This window comes from Rissa tridactyla, chromosome 17 (assembly GCF_028500815.1).
Source record: "Rissa tridactyla isolate bRisTri1 chromosome 17, bRisTri1.patW.cur.20221130, whole genome shotgun sequence".
NCBI classification, from domain to species: Eukaryota; Metazoa; Chordata; class Aves; order Charadriiformes; family Laridae; genus Rissa; species Rissa tridactyla.
In genome coordinates, this window is record NC_071482.1 from 8,569,681 (window position 1) to 8,588,916 (window position 19,236).

At 45.1% G+C, this 19,236-nt stretch overlaps 1 protein-coding gene across 2 annotated transcripts; it reads right to left on the minus strand.

Annotated features, from left to right (window-relative positions):
• Positions 1-1,353: 1,353 nt before the first annotated feature.
• LOC128918590 (medium-chain specific acyl-CoA dehydrogenase, mitochondrial) lies at positions 1,354-17,280 on the minus strand. Of its 2 annotated transcripts, none has more exons than XM_054223000.1 (12): positions 17,205-17,280; positions 12,673-12,772; positions 11,771-11,868; positions 11,593-11,662; positions 8,912-9,012; positions 8,749-8,829; positions 7,819-7,949; positions 6,474-6,582; positions 5,180-5,320; positions 5,008-5,103; positions 4,035-4,283; positions 1,354-1,920 (listed from the first exon to the last, which is right to left on the minus strand). In XM_054223000.1, exons 1-12 carry the CDS (start codon positions 17,226-17,228, stop codon positions 1,849-1,851), a joined length of 1,272 nt encoding a protein of 423 aa, XP_054078975.1. In that variant the 5' UTR covers positions 17,229-17,280; the 3' UTR covers positions 1,354-1,848. The 2 variants fall into 2 exon arrangements, with proteins under 2 accessions (XP_054078975.1, XP_054078976.1); XM_054223001.1 differs by having other exon boundaries at positions 12,673-12,769; positions 17,205-17,266.
• Positions 17,281-19,236: the final 1,956 nt, after the last annotated feature.

Genomic DNA, 19,236 nt, shown 5'->3' on the forward strand with positions numbered 1-19,236 from the left:
ATGGAACAGGCTGGGTACGAACCTTGTGTGTTTTATATTGGTATCAGGATCAATACTGTTCTTTAGTGTCAGTTATCTAGTCTTAGCCTATTAAATCTGTTTATATTTCAACCCTCGGGTTTCCTTGTTTTTTCCCCAGTTCTCCTTCCTGGGTGGGGAGGGGTCACCGTGTGACAGAATAATTGTCTAAATATATTGTCCAAATTGTGGGTTTCTCAAACCATAATATCCTGATGGAAAGGAATAATAGGTTTAAATATACCGGATTTGAAATGAACGCGACGCCTGAGGAAAAGCTACGCACTTCCACTTGCCTCACCCTGACAGAGCACTGCCTTGCTCAGGAAGCGAGGTGGTGAGAGGGGCCGCGCTCCGGGAAGCCGGTATTCTCTTACTGGGCAGCATCTAAATCCTTGAGGAGAGAGGGCGGCAGCGCAGGGCTCAGGGGCGCTGAGCTAGGAGGGCTGTGGCGGAAAGCAGCAGGGCCGGAACGCGCCTTGGACACCGCACAACTCGCCCGAAATATAATTTAAACGATGGGGCAAGCAAAGCGAATAAAAGCAACCGCACCTCTCTGCTTAAAAATTGTTTGTTTGGATTTTTTTTTTATTAGAATGCAGCGACGTCTGTCGGAAACAACATTTTGATCATCTTAATTTTACAGTGGAAAAGCACTGCGTTGCGAGGTTCTCATTTCTTGCCGCTTATTGTATCTGGGGTAATACCTGAGCTTAGAACAGCGCCGTTATAACTGAACATAAGGCAGTTTCCTACGGGTTCTCCCACATGGGACCAGTTAAAATGAAAACACGCTTAAAATTGAACGATCATACTTCTTTTTTCCTATGGTGATAAAAACACGTACCTGAATTTCTCAAGAACTGTCCTTAACGTTCATCCACGAAGAAGAAATCTTGCTTAAGGCACAAGCAAACAGATGTTTTCTTCATAAATGTTACAGCTTTCTCGGAGGCACAGAGATAAACGCGTTAAAGGACAATTTCTGCCTGCTGGACTCAAGAGGACTGAGATGGCTGAGTCACAGAAAAGCAGCCCTATTATACTGTATATTTTGAAAACAAAAACTAGTTTCTGGACGCAGGTAAAAATACAGATAATCTGCAAGTAGTCATAATGCCACTGTTTGAGAAAAATAACACCAATCTGTGTTGTGATTTATGAGACTGTACGTTTCTGAAAGGTCCAGAAGTCAGTATATAGTCACTTCCAACTTTTTTAAAAGATGCAAGTTGCTAAAGGCCACAAACCCCCACTGTCAGCATATTTATTTTAGCAAGTGGTGACGTAGAGACCGCGTGCTGCAGGACGGCATCCCCGACGAAGCAGAACCGCTTTTTTAGATTTGCCTGAGATTTATTAATTTGCAATCCACCCAAACTCCAGTGCTAAAGGAGGGGGAGCAAAACTGTATCATTATAAACAATACAGAAACACCTAAAATCCAATTCCTTCACAGACCAAAAAAAGAGAGATTAAAAAAAATCTGACTTCTGTACACTTTTTTGATCGTATAAATTTTCCAGGGGAGGTGTTTACCTCTTCTCCCACCAAAAGCCAAAGGTCTGAGTGAAAGAGAGTGAGTGGGGAAAGATGACCACCAATCACTCTGGAATTCAGAAACGTTTAGAAAACACCAAGTTTGCTGATCAGGAGGCATGAAGTGAGGGAAGGGGCAGGGAGTACAGAAGTGGTGCTTAATTGTGTATGCAACAGAAGGATTTCAAAGGAAAAGGCGTTTTTCCAGGCCTTTCTAATTGGACTGCACAAAAATCTTCTTCCATGAGAACACAGGACTACAGCGGCGCCAGCCGTACTTGAAACACGTCTTTAAGCCTTGTATTTGCCAACGTGTTCACGAGCAATGATCATCCTTTGGATCTGAGCGGTTCCCTCATAAATCTGCAAAGTGGAATTAAAGTAATGTTAGCTGAACATTTTAAAAAAAAAATATTTTAACGGGTCTTCCTACGCTTGTAAGCCTTCGTAGCACTAATCCAGGGTCGATCAGTGTGTGCAGAAAGACAGAGAAAACCAAAAAAAAAATCCAGCGTGACTTGAGTAACAACAGTGGGCTAATCCCAGAGGAGCCATGGACAGTCTTGCTCTCTCACACGCTCCCATCAAAGTTCAGGAAGGCTCTCAGGAAATTAACGGACACAGTGGGTGAAGAAGAATGGGGAAAACTTCTTACCAGGGGAAGAAAATACCTAATTTAGGCTTTACAAAGGGTTTGGTTCGTAAGGCGATGGGAGTAGCTGCTGTATTTGGCAGTAATTTGGCAGTATTTAATTTGGCAGTACCTGCCAATTAAAGACGGGAAGTTTTCTGAATTGGAGAAGTTAAGTCATGAGGGCCTGTCCCAGCAGCCTGGATCTGTGGCCAGACAGACGCCCAGAGCACAGCCTGGACGTGTAAGAGTGTTACCAGTAAGCGCCGCAGCACAACTGTGTCACCCTGAGAAATACCAAATATACGGCAGAAAAGAACAGGTGGAAAGCAAAGTTTCTTTACAGGAAACACATGGCCGAAAGCATTTACCGTCTGGAACTGGGCAGAAATATAGTGAAGCGCAATCAAGAGACACGGATGAAATAACTGTAAAGACAAAAGCCTTTCCTGTATTCTTTTGGGAATGAAGGGGAGCAGAAAAACACCAAAAAAAAAAAGTAATACCAAATCTGATTAATTTGAACAAAAACACCAAAAAAAAAAAAAGTAATACTAAATCTGATTAATTTGAACAATCAAAAAAAAAAAGTCTATCTAGCCAGGCATTCCTGACGGATCAGCATAATGGAAAATCTAAGTAACTGGGATCCCGTAAAATGAGTTTCAGCTTTCAAATAAAACTTCTAACCCTCCCACCCTCTTTCTCTAGAAACACATGGAACCCCCCAGGAAAAAAAGCCCGATCATAACAAAGTTCAGTTGCTCATTCATTTCCTCGCTTGCAGGAGCGCAATTAGGGCTAAGAACCTTTTGATTCCAAAACAGCAGTTTTCTATCCTAGAACAGAGAAAAATTCGTGGCCAGTGAGAATACTTTTCATTTTAAAGTCAGCTGTAAGAGAAACTTCAACCGCCCAGAATCTCACGGATGGCAGCGGTTACAACCAACATTACAGAGCACAGGCCACACGCATTTCTTGATATCGTCTGTTTTTATATGTTTTATCTGGTCACTAGTAATGTCAGAAAGAGGTGAAAAGATACAAAATTACCGGGTTTCCTGAACATAATTAAACTGCATTTGCTGAATAAAGTACTGTAGTTTAGTATTTGCTAAGAGAAGAATTACAACGTGGAATAATTTCTTGGTAATAAAACTGCAGAAAAATATTTGGGGATTATGGGTGACTACAGGCTAAACATCAATAACTATGAGCAGATTTTGCTGTTGAGTTTTGTTCGGTTTTTTTTAAAAAAAAAAAAAACGCGCAGCGCTCTGGGCTGTGCCACGCCTCTGGCTAATACGTGCAAGATAATTAATCCATGACACGCAGTGCTGGTGATACCTTCACTGAAGTAATCTGCCCGGCTTATGATACTGGAGTTTCAGACAGAAGGGTTAAAGCACAGCAAGAAGCGATGACGAGAACGTACATAAACCACCTGCACTTACAGAACCCCCCAGCACGCATTGCTGTTTTCATCAGTGTTCCCTGCACTGTTGTTTCCTAAGGGTCCAAAAGCTTCGGAATGAAGAGTCCAAGAATTTGAATCGAGTCCAAGAATTCTCGAGTCCGAGAATTTCCGAGAGTTACCACATCAGAAAAACAAACCCACACCACGAACTTTATTTATCTTGCGTGGGTCAAGTTACTGATCTAACGCAGAGAGTCTTGCATGAAAGAATTTGCCTGACTTGAACGCCCTTTCTTTAAATGGATTATTGCTCTCATCCATGAAACTTCTTTTATATACGTACATCATGATTGCAAGTAAGCAGCCATTAGTTTATTTTATATAACATGGATGCATTACTATAAAGATGACATTCTCTTGTTTACTTACCTGGTAGATTTTAGCATCTCTCATTAGTTTTTCTACAGGATATTCGGTATTAAATCCATTCCCTCCGAAAATCTGCACTGCGTCTGTAGCCACTTGGTTGGCGACGTCGCCAGCGAAGGCCTTTGCAATGGAGGCGTAGTAGGTGTTCCTGCGACCGGCGTCCACCTCCCAGGCAGCTCGCTGGTAAGCCATGCGAGCCAGCTCCACCTTCATGGCCATTTCGGCAAGCATGAAAGACACCGCTTGGTGCTGCGGGTGACGGAATGCACTGGGTTAACACTGCCCACTGAAAATTCCACGGCATCCGAGAAGAATACAGTCTTCTTGATTTCTTAGTTTGCAAACTTAACACGCTGGGGAGATTCGACTTAAGGAGTCGTACCAAATTTGGATCAGGCTCTCATAACTGTATGTTCAATTAGACTTTTAAGTTTTTAATTCTAAAATTCACGTAGTCACAGGGATCAAGTACTGAATTATGAAGTTGTGCTTTACTTTTTATGAGATCTGTATTTAGTTTGATGTTTATTGGTATTTCTTTCCGCCTGGTAAGCAGTGTGACCGGCGATGTATTCTATTAGTGTTAATACCGTTGAGTCTTGTTTCATGTACCTCAAGGAGGTTTTTTCCTCCCCTGAACTTCCCTGTACATTAGCGTTGAAGAACATAAGTATGGCCTGACAGTCCACGAGTTTCAGGGTTTGGGGAAGAGTTTGCTTTGTGATTTTACATTTTTATCATTATCATTACATACATACAATTATCATTAATAAGTTATTGAAGAATCCCAGGAGTTACTGCAAAGCTACATTTACTCAGATAGCACTGACCTATGCACTTGAAAACAAGCAATGGCAGAGATAATAAATCACACATACTAAATATCAAGGAACGACCTTGAAAATTCACTAGTAGTGCATCTGGTATGAAAACAGAGCTTTTTGATATATTCATTTCCACATATTTAACTTACTTCAACAATTGGTTTCCCAAAGGTTTTTCTCTCCAAAGCATATTTAGTAGCTTCATCGAGCGCTCTTTTTGCCAACCCAACAGCACCAGCTGCTACCTGAATTAAACACAGTACAGAGTAAAAATCAGAAATTCCTACCATATTTATGAAGTAACTTATTTCTGATACTTACGGGTGGTCTGGTCTTATCAAAAGCTCCCATTGCGATCTTGAAGCCAGCTCCTTCAGCTATTAACACGTTTTCTTTTGGCACTCTTACGTCTTCAAAGACAATACCCCTTGTATCAGAGCAGCGCTGACCCATGTTCATTTCCTGAAAAGGGAAGTTTACAGATGGGCAACTAAATTACATTCTTCCAAGGTACAACACGTTTTCATTCCTTAGTTTACTCAAAGCATAAAGAAAGCTCCCCTCTCCCCCCCACCGCCAAACACTAAATTTTTATCTAAAAATCACCATATACACACCAAATACTCGTTCTGCATTTACTGATCTGCATGCCCTTGATTTCTCAAAGCCGGGCAGTTTACTTTCTTCGTTTGTGAAATTAATTCTGTAGCTGTAATCACTCGTTTGTCTTTTTCTAGTTCAATTATATCCTTTTGAGATGAGAGAGGAAAAAGTAAAGAACCTAAAATGCAGGCAGTAGTAAAATGCAGCTGTACTACAAACACACAAATAAATAAATGAGATGTTCAAGGTTTCCGACTCCCTTCCTAATGTTCAATGTCCAATTTTCCCTGCTACCAAAAATAGTACTTTCCTTTCTTCCTTCCTTCCTTCCTTGTCTTTCTTTCTCTTTCTCTCTTTCTCTTTCTTTCTTTCGTTTTCTTTCTTTCTCTTTCTTTCTTTCTTTCTTTCTTTCTTTCTTTCTTTCTTTCTTTCTTTCTTTCTTTCTTTCTTTCTTTCTTTCTTTCTTTCTTTCTTTCTTTCTTTCTTTCTTTCTTTCCTTTCTTTCTTTTTTCTTTCTTTTCTTTCTTTTCTTTCTTTTCTTTCTTTTCTTTTTCTTTCTTTCTTTTCTTTCTTTCTTTTCTTTCTTTCTTTCCCCCCTCAAACAAGAACTCGCCCAGCATCTCCGAGGCCCGTTCCCTGAGCAGGAGACGCTAACATTAAAGCATGCCATGTTTACGGTCAGTTGTCCACCTTGCTGCTTACGCTTTCAAGGCTTGCTACTTTACTTTAATTGGCACTTGTCAATTAAGTGGGTGGCAAAGATTCTTTTGCAGCTCTGCAAAGTCATCTTACTTTAGACCATCCTGAGTAATTCCTTATCTGAATTAATGTAATTACTAAGTACATCCGTCTCATGAATAGTTTCTGTGTGCTGTGGAAATGGAGAGATCGTTGAGCACATGAAAACGTTCGGTGGCTTAACAGGCTTTTTTCTTTGACGGCAATTTGTTGCATTACAGATTTGGAAGCCAATAGTAATTCCTGGCTTGTCAAATCAGAGATCGCTGCTCACCTTTCTTCCAATTTGGATTCCAGGGGTATTTGCTTCCACAATGAATCCAGTAAAGGCTTTGCTTGCAGGAGCTTTTGGGTCTGGATCGGTACGAGCTAGCAAAAAATACCTAGTGGAAAACAAAGAAGAGGGGAGTCAGTTTATCCTCACAATTAACAAGCAGATACTTTTTTAGCTCGTATGTTAAATATTTTTATGTGCGTTTGTGCCATATAATACATCTATCAGTAAGTTAACAACCCTTCTTTCTTGGACCTTCCAAAAATAAAGTGAGAGGGAGTGAGGGAGAGGAAGTGGCAGTGCACCTCTTACCACAAAAGTCAAGATTTAATAAAATTACTTCAGATCAACGTGCAAAGGTTCTGCACCTTTTCCATGTAACCCACGTCTTAATAATACGATCAGCTTCACAAATAGTACAAAAGAAACCCATTCACAGCACAGACGTGAAAATTGTTATTTAGGAAATACAGTATTGCATACAGAATGTTATGTTATCCTCTTGATTTCAAACATCGTAATTTTATTCTTCTCAGTATAAGCTTTAAGTAAGTCTTTTTCTGTTAGAAGTTAAACAGTTGTAAATCACATTTATGGTGTTCAGCAAGATGAAAAGATAGCTGGTAGATTCTCTTTGATGGTTCTGCCTTGAACCACGAAATAAATAATGAGAAAATTCAGCTTTATCCATAAATGTATAAAGCTTTTCCTCTTGAATTCGAAAGAATTTATGTGTTGGGGATGAGCACGATCTTACGTGAGACATGATGACAGAGGTCAATATTGTAAAGCACGATCCATAGGCACCACAGCAAAATCTGGATTCTTTGACACTTGGAAAATATCTTTCCTTAAGAAAATGAAAGACAAACTCCTGGACTGTGGTGTTGCCTATCTTCACTAAAAGTGAGAGGTGTTTCCAGTAGAATCAGAAGCAACTGGTCCGGGTCAGCACACCCACAAAGCAAGGTCGCTGGTAACATGAGCCTCTCGAGCAGTTAACTTTGCGAGTTAACTCTTACTGCTGCTGCCCTTTCCTGAAGAGAAAGCGGAATTGATTTTGTTTGATAGCAGCAAAATTTGAGAGGCATTTTTGAAGGGAGTCTTGTCATCGCTCAGTTTCCTTTTTAGGCACTGCACAGCACTTGGGACTGCTTTCTCATACCTTGTCCTGACAAAGTGGTCACTGATTAAAGCGCAGTGCGATGAAACATGACGAACGTTCGGATTTACAGCAGATCTTTAAAGAAACACCAGCATCTACCTTGGGTGGTGGGGGGGAACGACACATGTCAGTATAGAACAGAATAACAGAAAGTGGAAGGTGAGTCAAAAGTCAACGCACCAGTTTGCTTTCCCACCATTTGTGATCCACATCTTCTGGCCATTAATAACATATTCATCTCCTTTCTTCTCAGCCTTTGTTTTTATCCCAGCCACGTCAGAGCCCGCTCCGGGCTCTGTTACACAGTAAGCCTAAAAGAAAACAAATGCAAAATCTGGAAGAATAAAAATTCTCATTTTAAGAAACCACAAATTATTGCAGAATTACGTGCACCAAACTGACCTGCAAAGGTTTTAAATGAACTGCACAGAGAACACAAAAATATGACAGCAAACAACCCCAACAATTGTCTGAGCAAGAATCCAAACACATTAAGGTTAATTTTCCTCATAAATCCATAATAATACTTAAAATTGTCTTTTACTTTAATGATAAACAGGACCGTTCTGTACTTTTTAACAAGTCATCACTTCCTCACGCTTCGCAAACTCTGATAGAAAAGCTAAGGATCTCTAAAATCTGAAAATAAGAGCACAGGGTAACATTCTATGCTTACTGTGCGCTCCATTTTATGAGGCTTAGTTGTTCAGATTTTAACCCATTGCACGTGAATCTTTACTCCTTCCCGTGTAACAAGTACTGCTTAGGTAATATTTAAGGTTCGTAACTGCAGTTTAACGCCCATCTGAGTCGAGTGTGTGCTCATATAAGCCTTGCGTTTTTCTTAAACTCCTACACCTTCTCTTGAAAGGGAAATAAAAGGTATTAATTTTCAGTAAGTGACTTAGGATGGTTTTCCAGGTAACATCTTCCATTTGCGTATTGAATATATCTAGTTCAACATTCCTTGTCTTTCAGCAAATACCACTGTTAATTTACAAAATAAACAGGCTAAGTTGTGAGTAGATATCAGTGTTTTAAACAAACAAACCAACCAACCTGATTAATACGATTTAAGAACATTCCACAGTGTTCCTAAACTATACTTACACACATCATTGGTTCCTCTGTCATTCTTCCTAAGTATTTCTTCTGCTGCTGCTCATTTCCCGCGATGATTACTGGCATTTGCTGAAAGAAAACGGACCGTTAATCCACCTTTTCAAAGGGCACTGGTTCTAGTTTAGAGGAGGTAAGAAAAGACAGAACTCACACCGAGGGAGTTCGCCTCGATGGCCGTTTGGACGCCCGTACATCCATAGGCTAACTCTTCCGTAATAAGGCAGGCTTCAAAACTGCCGAGGCCAAGGCCACCTACAGTTGAAATATTTGACTAGTTAAAAGTGGAACTTGGGCCCCTGGCCCAGGTTGCCCAGAGAAGCTGTGGCTGCCCCATCTCTGGAGGGGTTCAAGGCCAGGTTGGACGGGGCTTGGAGCAACCTGGGCTGGTGGGAGGTGTCCCTGCCCAGGGCAGGGGGTGGCACTGGGTGGTGTTTAAGGTCCCTTCCGACGCAAACCATTCCCAACCCAACCCACTGATACCATTATGGTATCAGTGATTTACAAAGTTTATGATTATTTATGATACCATTATGGTATCAGTGATTTACAAAATTTACTTATCAAAAACACATTCCCCCATGTCCATTTGATTGAGCACTGTGTTCGCTTAGGCCTTCCCATCCAAGCTTTCTAAATGAAGGTTCGTCAGATTAGTAACAGGTGACTTCGGAAGGACAGCTCGCTGCGCCAGGCTGCTTGCCTGCTTGCTGTGGGCCACGTTGCACCGAACAGCAAGAATGTACCACTGGAATCTTTCAACTACTTTACATCTGAGAATTTTTTTAAGAGTTCTTAGGAAGCAGAGAAAGGGCCACAGGGGCTCCTGAGCTACCACAGTGCTTAGAAATAAAAACCCAAAGCATCTGTATCGGTCAGAAAACCAACCCAGTGGTCTGTTTCTGACATAAGCCAACACTTTGGGAAGTGCATAAAAATACAGTAACACTACAGCAATACTCCCTCAAAATATTTTCCCCAGCCTTCAGGTGACTTCCTCAGCCAAAAGGATCCTTGGTGTCTTTGTCAGCTAACCCCTGATAGACACTTCTTCTGTGAATTTGCCTGGTCTCTTTTTGAACCTGTGTACAATTTTAGCATCGGTATCATCCAGGGGTAATGAGTTTCCCAAATTAACCTTGCACTGAGCGTAGAACCATCTCCTTTCGTTTATCCTGAGCCTGCTGCCCTCGTTTGCTGCCTTCTGGTTGTGCGAAGGGGACAATGAGCCATAGATCCCTCTTCACGCGCTCCATGACACTGGCGTTTCAGGTGTTTCTCACACAGAAGCTGTTCTTTGTCTTTTATCATCTTTGTCATCCGTTTAGGAACCTTCTCCACTCCCACAACACCCTTTTGGGGTGGAAGGATCAACGCATTAAAGAGGCAAGCGCAGTCTGGATTCAAGCAGCAGCAGAATTATGGCTTCTGCTTTTTTTTTTGTCATTCCTTCCTTAATTTCTGACCTTACAGTTACGCTTTTGACCACTTCTGGGCATCATGCTGACATCTTCAACAAACTATATATTATAACCCCCAAAATATTTTTATTTTTTTTTTTTAGAGGTAGTAACTTGTTCAGAAGACACTGTTTTATTTAGGAAGTTTGGATTGTCTCTTTCCTTTCTTGTGTGCATCATTTTTCCTATTTTGAATTTCCATCTGCCGTTTTAACAGTCACCCCGTTTCACGACCTTCTCCTACAGCTCTTTGCACCAGCCTCACCTTTCCTATACCGAATAATTTAGGATCATCAGTAAACTCTGTGGCCTCACTATTGACATCCTTTTCCAGATTATTTCTAGATATTCCAAATAGCACAAGCGCCAACAAGACCGTGCTGCTGATTTTTCCGCTGTGAAACCTGATAAGTTTTCAAATTCATTTTGGAAGTTCCAGCATTTTTATACCAAGCAGGCAGCTCTTGTTCACACACTTATTAGCTACTTCAGAGAACCCCAGCTATTTTTTGTGCCATGACATCCTTTTACGACAACCCTTTGTTTGTGTGTGCCCACTCTAGCTGTACTTTACCTTACGTGTTCGTTATTTACACCGTGTATCAGGGTCATTGGTATTTTCCCAGCTCTCCCTCAGGAGAGCCTGTAAATGGTGTCCAATTTGTCACTTGTAAGTTTTAATTTAATAACGGAGCGATTACACATTGCAATAATCCAGCTATTTCAGCCGTGAGTTTCCCTAGAATTTGTGTTGGGAGTAAATGTGATCATCACAATTGCTCCTTTCGTCTCTTTGTGCCTTACCCTCGTTAATTAAATTTTTTGATACAGTTATACACTCTGATGAGTCTTAAAAAAAAAAATAGGGTCTGCTATGGACATTTCCACAAATTGTTTTTCACGCAATACAGATGCAATAAAGAAAATGTAAAAACTTTTAGCATATTTTCCCCTGGTCAGTCACATACCCAAGCACTGCCAAAGCACAGCTGTACCTCACGTCACCGAAACTGAAAAACTGTCCTTCTGGAAGAACTCTTAAATTGCTGCTGCCTGCGTCAGAGACTAGATCAAAATACGACCTTCCAATTTCTCTGCCTCCGCAGCTGAGGCAGTGCACCAGGGGAACATCAGTCAGTTGTAATCGTGGTAGAAAAACTGGTTGTAAGTTACTAAATCGTGATCTGTCTAATTTGTTGCCGGATTACATCCACCCCTAATAACACTTGTATGTGTCAACACTCCTACTGATTAAATTTACAGTGCTCAAGCATGCAACTCTTCCTTTTATACAGAACGCATAATTACACATATAAAAATCCCCCAAGGACTTTTCTTTGTTTCATTTTACAGATTAAAAAGAATGTTTACTTACCACAGCTTTCTGGTATGTGTGAATTTATAAGACCGAGTTCCCAGGCCCGTTTTATGAGCGGAAGAGGATACTGAAATAGAGAGGGAACGTCACTGCCTGATTCATCGCAGTTGATGTTTTAAATTTTACACAGGTTAAGATAAAAATCTATTTTTCCTCTACTCTATGGTAAATTTACCTCTCCAGTTTTGTCATATTGTGCAGCAACAGGAATAATTTCTTCCAAAGCAAATTTACGAGCAGTAGCTTGGAACTCTTTCTGTTCCTCAGTAAGTTCTATTAAAAAAAGAAAAGTAAAAAATAAAGTCACAAATTCTGTACTCTCTGCCAGTTGTCAGACTGTGAGAAAAGAAAAAAAACCACAACAAGTCTCAGGTCCTTCCAGGACAATCCAAACCGTCAGGACCCACCGTCCTGGGCCTCTCCAGAAACGAGAGAAGCTCAGTTTCCTCCTTCGTCTGGAGAAAACCTCCACTCATCTCTAACGAACATGTACAGTGCACTTAATTACTTCTGACGCAATTATCCACAAAATACTGAAAATGCAGAAGGAAGTACCATGTACCATAAAATGCAGTACCAACAGAAATGAGAAGGTGGCTGTGCTAATTAAATGAAGGAGACGGAGGTAGATAAATGTTCCTTATTTGACAATTCTGGCTACCCAGTTCCAAACATCTAGCTGCTGACCCATTAAATTCACTTTTACATACATAATACGCCAAGATGAGGATGAATTCTTTACAGTCGAGTTCAACTAAGGCTACATACAGTTATTTTAACATTTTAAAAGCCAGCATGAGATAATTATGCAAAGCTAAGGCAACTTTGGCAATGAAAAAAGCTCAAGACAGATGTTAGTTTAAAAAGGAAGAAAATCTCATAAATATCACATGCATACCTGGAGAAAAACGTAATTTTGGTTTGCGAACACTTTTAAAAAAAAGAATAGGAATCTATTCAGAATAAACACCTTCATTGTAAATTCATACCAAATGGCAATACAGTTGTTTTGTTTTTTTCCTAACACTGCAATTTGTCCTTAAGCGTTGTATTTCTTGTAAAAACTGCAGTACATACCAAAGCTAAAGCCAGCTCCAGGTTTGCTTATGCGTACGTTTTGAGCAGGTTTACTAGAACGTGCTCTCCATCCGTGGCCTGCAATGGTTCGGAGCATCTGCTAAAGGGAAAGAGAAGATGAGACGTAAGATCTTTGCAGCTCAAGTCTCCTAAAGCCGCTAGCCCGGCTGCAGCACCACTGCAGAATGAAGCATGAAGAACAAGGGCAATGACAGGTATCAACACAGCGAAAAAGAAGTATTTTCAGAGAATACCGAAAACATCTATAAAGCTAAAAGGTGAAGAAATGCAGGAAGACCACTGCTAGGCGTAGAAGCTCTGAATACTGAAGAGGTAAGTGAGTGTATTAATGGTTCAGGATTGTATTTTCCAGTAGGCAACGTATTACTCATCTGGAGTTTTCCCAAGCCACAGCCACTACAAAGCGGTACGTTGCTTTCTCACCTAAGTTTTACCTTCTTGCCTCAGCTTTCTTACCTAACTGCTACCACCACTACACAGAAAAAACAAAGCAATCAAACAATACCCACAAACATCTGGAGAGACCTCAGTCCTCCCAACTTTTCATACCTTATTTTATCTGGAAACAGACAAGAAGATAAGGTTGAGGAAAAGCCAGGTAACTGTAATCACTTTTTTTTTTTTTATTAAGGATGACCCAGTCCCATATAACTTTGTCACCAAAAAGTGTTGTCTAAACTAGAAAAAGTCCTGAATTCAATATAATGCTAAAGGTGACACCCTACAAGAAAGAAGCTGCCAAATTCACGCTAGAAAACCCAAGTCGATCATGATTTTCGTACCTGAGTGGTGCGCAACACTGACGGTTACTCTGAAAACACCTGACACTGCCCCCAACAAATGGAAATACGGATTGGAGAGGGGGGCTCATACCTGGAGGTGGCACAAAAGGGTGACAAAGGACCGCAGTTCACAACATGTAGGGATCTGGGCAACGACCTGCCCGCTCCGCCAACCTCCCTGTCGTTGGGTGGATTCAGCAACAAGTCCCCAGTGGCCAATGTCGCCGGTGGCCACGCTCAAAGCCAACTCCTCGCACGTTACACCAGCTCTGCCACCCTTGGAAATGCAGCCGCGGCGCGATGGTTGGTGGGGGCTGAACTCCAACCACTGATGCCCAAAGCATCACCCTTGGTCTGTGAGGGACCGGCTGCCGTCAGGTGGAGCTGCCTTTTCTGACCTCCAGCATCACTGTGACGCTTTGGGAAGTGGCTGCGTCCCACCGGGGGACATGGCAAGGCTGCCCGAGGGAAGGAATCTTAGAATCATAGCATTGTCTAGGTTGGAAGGGTCCTTTAAGATCATCGAGTCCAACCATCAACCCAACACTGCCAAAACCACCACTAACCCATGTCCCTCACCACCACGTCTGCCCGGGTTTAAATCCCACCAGGGATGGCGACTCCACCACGTCCCTGGGCAGTCTCTTCCAATGCTTGATAACCCTTTCGGTGGAGAAATTTTCCCCAATATCCATCCTAAACCTCCCCTGGCACAACTTGAGGCCGTTTCCTCTTGTCCCATCGCCTGTTCCTTGGGAGAAGAGACCGACCCCCCTGGCTACCCCCTCCTTTCAGGGAGTTGTAGAGAGTGAGAAGGTCACCCCTCAGCCTCCTTTTCTCCAGGCTGAACACCCCCAGCTCCCTCAGCCGCTCCTCACAGGACTTGTGCTCCAGACCCCTCACCAGCTCCGTTGCCCTTCTCTGGACACGCTCCAGCACCTCAATGTCTCTCTAGTCGTGAGGGGCCAAAACTGGACACAGCCCTCGAGGTGGGGCCTCACCAGTGCCCAGTACAAGGGGACCATCACTGCCCCAGTCCTGCTGGCCACACTATCACTGACACAGGCCAGGATGCTGCTGGCCTTCTTGGCCACCTGGGCACGCTGCTGGCTCATACTCAGCCGGCTGTTGACCAACACCCCCAGGTCCTTTTCCACCAGGCAGCTCTCCAGCCACTCTGCCCCCGGCCTGAGGCGTTCATGGGGTCGGTGTGACCCAAGTGCAGGACCCAGCGCTTGGCCGCGTTGAAGGACACAGCTGCTGCCCAAGGGAAGGACATGGCTGCCCGAGGGAAGGATGGACACGGCTGCCCAAGGGAAGGATGGACATGGTTGCCCGGGGCAAGGATGGACACAGTTGCCCAAGGGAAGGACACAGCTGCGTGAGGGAAGGAGGGACACAGTTGTCTGAGGGAATCGCAGAATCACAGAATTGTAGGGGCTGGAAGGGACCTCTGGAGATCATCTAGTCCAACCCCCCTGCTAGAGTAGGGTCACCTAGAGCAGGCTGCACAGGAACGCATCCAGGCGGGTTTCGAATGTCTCCAGAGATGGAGACTCCACCACCTCTCTGGGCAGCCTGTGCCAGGGCTCTGCCACCCTCAAAGGAAAGAAGTTCCTCCTCACGTTTAGGTGGAACTTCCTATGCTCAAGTTTGTGCCCATTACCTCTTGTCCTGTCCCTGGGCACCACTGAAAAGGGCCTGGCCCCATTCTCCTGACACCCATCCTTTAAGTATTTATAAGTGCTGATAAGATCCCCCCTCAGCCATATTTTTTCCAGACTGAAGACACCCAAATCCTTCAGCCTTTCTTCATAAGAGAGATGTTCCAGTCCCCTCAGCATCTTGGTAGCCCTTTGCTGTCCCCTCTCCAGCAGTTCCCTGTCCTTCTTGAACCAGGGAGCCCAGAACTGGACACAGTGCTCCAGGTGTGGCCTCCCCAGGGCAGAGCAGAGGGGGAGGATGACTTCCCTCCACCTGCTGGCCACACTCTTCTTGATGCATCCCAGGATGCCATTGGCCTTCTTGGCCACAAGGGCACATTGCTGGCTCATGGTCACCCTGTTGTCCCCCAGGACTCCCATGTCTCTTTCCACAGAGCTGCTCTCCAGAAGGTGACCCCCAACCTGTCCTGGTGCAGGGGGTTATTCCTCCCCAAGTGCAGCACCCTGCACTTGCCCTTGTTGAATTTCATAAGGTTTCTCTCCGCCCAACTCTCCAGCCTGTCCAGGTCTCTCTGGATGGCGGCACAGCCTTCTGGTGTGTCAGCCACCGCCCCAGCTTTGCGTCATCAGCAAACTTGCTGAGGGTACCCTCTGTCCCTTCATCCAGGTCATTGATGAATATATTGAACTGACCCCTGGGGCACACTGTAATAAATAAAATCATGTTTGTTAATCAAATCAGGCTTTCTTAAAGGCTGGTGAAAAATTACAATGTTTCGACTCTTCACATACTTAAATCGCAGGCATCCAGTGTGCTATCTGGTGCACTTTGACACCTCAAGGCCTAAATCACAGGCATCCGGTGTGCTGTCTGGGGCACTTTGACACCTCAAGGCCTAAATCACAGGCATCTAGTGTGTTTTAACACTTCAAAGGGAAGAGCTAGGTTGTGCGATAAGCTGAAAAGAGTCTCCCCAAGGACACTGATAAAGATGAGGAGCCTTCAGCCTCACGACCACCAGGAGGCGGGACAAGACCGACCCCCTAGCAACACGTCGCTCAGACACAGAATATATCAGGATTGACACATATACGGGAACCAGAAGAGTATATAATCAGCTACTTTCGGGAAGTGGGTGTGCGCCGTTGGCGGAGCAAAGACTCCCCGGCCGCCCAGCGCTGTTTTGCTTGCTGCCGCTTGCTTAATAAACTAATTTGATTAATTGGACTGGTTCCTGTCAATTATTGGGCCACAATCTATAACACACACCATTCGCCACTGACCTCCAACTGGACTTTGCGCCCTAATCACGACCCTCTGAGCTCTGTCTTTCAACCAGTTTTCAATCCACCCCACTGTCCAGCCACCTAACCCACGCTTCCTAAGCTTCCCTGTGAGGATGCTGTGGGAGACCGTGTCGAAAGAGGGAAGGAGGGACATGGCTGTCTGAGGGAAGGATGGACACGGCTGCCTGAGGGAAGGAAGGAGGGACACGGCTGCCTGAGGGAAGGAAGGAGGGACACGGCTGCCCGGGGTACGGAGGGACAGACACGGCTGTCTGAGGGAAGAAAACGGCTGCCCGGGGGAAGGAGAGACGGACGCGGCTGTCTGAGGGAAGGAGGGACGGACACGGCTGCCTGGGGGAAGGAGGGACGGCTGCCCAGCCGCCCCGTCCCAGCGCCCTTCACCCTTCCCCCAGTTCAGGAGCCGGGCGGGGAGCGCGGGGCGGGCGGGCGCGCAGCGGGGGCTGCCCGAGCCGTGAGCCGCCCCGCTGCCCGGGGCGGGGAGGTCACCCACAACTTCGTACGGCAGGAACGCTCTTAATTCCTAGGGGGAGGGTTAGTACTTCAGCAAACAGCTTTCACGGACGGCGTATCAAAACATGCCACCGGCGGCGCAGCCGGGTACGCCTCGGAGGCCGTGAGGGGAGGCAGGGTGCCCGCGGGGCCGGTGGCGGGCCGGGAGCCCACGGGGCCGATGGGGGCTGGCAGCGCCCGCCCGGCTCCCCCCCCGGCTCTTCACCCTCCAGCGTTCCCCGTTCCCCCCCTCCCTCGGGCCGCTCACCCGGCTGGCTGCGAACGCCGACATCTTGGGGAAGGCTCGCGGCAGTGCCGGGCCGCGGAGGCGGGGCCGGGGGGGGCCGGGGGGGGCCGGGCCTGCCCGGCCGGGTCCGGCCCCCCGCGGGCCGAGGGGCCTTGGCGCCCTCCGTTTCCCCGCCCGCAGCCGCTCTGACGCTGGTAACGTCTTATTTTTTTTGTTTTGTTTTTTAAAAAACGTGAGGTTTCATGGCGGTCTGAGGGGGGGAGACGGGGCTATAAAACGCTCTCGGCTCCGTCTGCACCCAAAAGCATCCATCTTGCAAATCGTCTGCCCTTTTTTTTTTTTTTTAATATTATTACAATTAAGTGGATTAAAGCGGTGTTACTTCAAGCTTTATTAAAATAACGCTTTGGAGAGAAATTTGATTTCTCTATGAGCAACCTCCTTTGGTACGAGATTTTTAACTGAATTACTGAGACGTGAAGCCCCTTTCTCTGAAAGCTGGGTTTTGGGGCAGCGTTTTAATTTTGTGTGACGGTTCCAAGTAAGGTGTGCCAAGTATTTTTAGCGGCGTTGTTGCCTGGGTGTGTTGGGTTCTGGGTTGCTGGGTTTGTTGCCGACGGCTACAACTGTTGATTTTGTACCTATTGCAGCAGAAAGGCGTCAGGGGGAAGCTGGCCGTGTTAAGAGTTATTTTTTGGCACACTTATCAGGAGATTAAAAAGAAGCTGATGGTAATCTCGCACAGGCTTTGTACTGACGTGACTCCGGGCATTTACTGACTGCAGTAAGTACTGATTTTTCACTCCATTACCAGTGGATTTTTTTTCTCTCTGTACTTTGAGAGCAGTTGAGTAAAAGGTGATTTGTAACTTTGTTATTAAAATATTTCATGAAGATTTTCGCGTCTTCTTCCAGCTTTAAATGGAGTCTCAAGGACACACAATTGTGTGGCTTTGGGGCTTTTAAATATCATCTCTCAAGCCTGTGTTCTGTGTGCCATGTTACATGGTGGTTCTTCATAGGTCGTTCTTCTGACTACGGTGTGGTGCTCCTGAGCAGATCACTTTTTATTCATGTATTATTTATCTCTTATTTGTATAGTTGCATACCTCATATGTCAGTATTCCTCAGTTCATTTAGCATCACATCAGCCCTGTGATGTAGAGAAATATATTTATCCCATTTTACCAATAAAGGTTTTAACAGTTTTGGGTTTTTTTAATGAGCAGTGCAGCTTTTACTGTGAGTACGCTAATGAGGATTGCACCCACAACGCAATTCTAGAGGCAGGTAGGCAGGTCAGTATCACAGAATCACAGAATGGTTTGGGTTGGAATGGACCTTAAAGACCATCCAGTGCCACCCCCTGCCCTGGGCAGGGACACCTCCCACCAGCCCAGGTTGCTCCAAACCCCGTCCAACCTGGCCTTGAACCCCTCCAGAGATGGGGCAGCCACAGCTTCTCTGGGCAACCTGGGCCAGGGGCTCACCGCCCTCACAGCAAACAATTTCTTCCTCACATCCCATCTAAATCTCCCCTCTTTCAGTTTAAAACCCTTCCCCCTCGTCCCGTGGCTCCCCTCCCTGCTCCAGAGTCCCTCCCCAGCTTTCCTGGAGCCCCTTTAGGGACTGGAAGGGGCTGGAAGGTCTCCCCGGAGCCTTCGCTTCTCCAGGCTGAACCCCCCCAGCTCTCTCAGCCTGTCCTCCCAGCAGAGGGGCTCCAGCCCTCCCAGCATCTTTGTGGCCTCCTCTGGCCCCGCTCCAACAGCTCCGTGTCCTTCTGCTGTTGGTGGCCCCAGAGCTGGAGGCAGCGCTGCAGAACCACCTGTAAGGATGCCATACACTAAGGATCCTTATGAGTTGCTGGAAGGGATTTAGATACAGCAGGGATTGGAACTGTTATTTCTAAGCGTGTTCAAGCTTGGGATCCATAACCCTTTGGCAAGTAAAGAAGCTCCTTTAATTTCAGGTACAGAGGGTGAGAAGGTCCAGCCGCGGCAGGGGTTTAACTGGCTGGAGGCAGGAATGCCCGGGTGAGGTTTCCCTTGGTGGT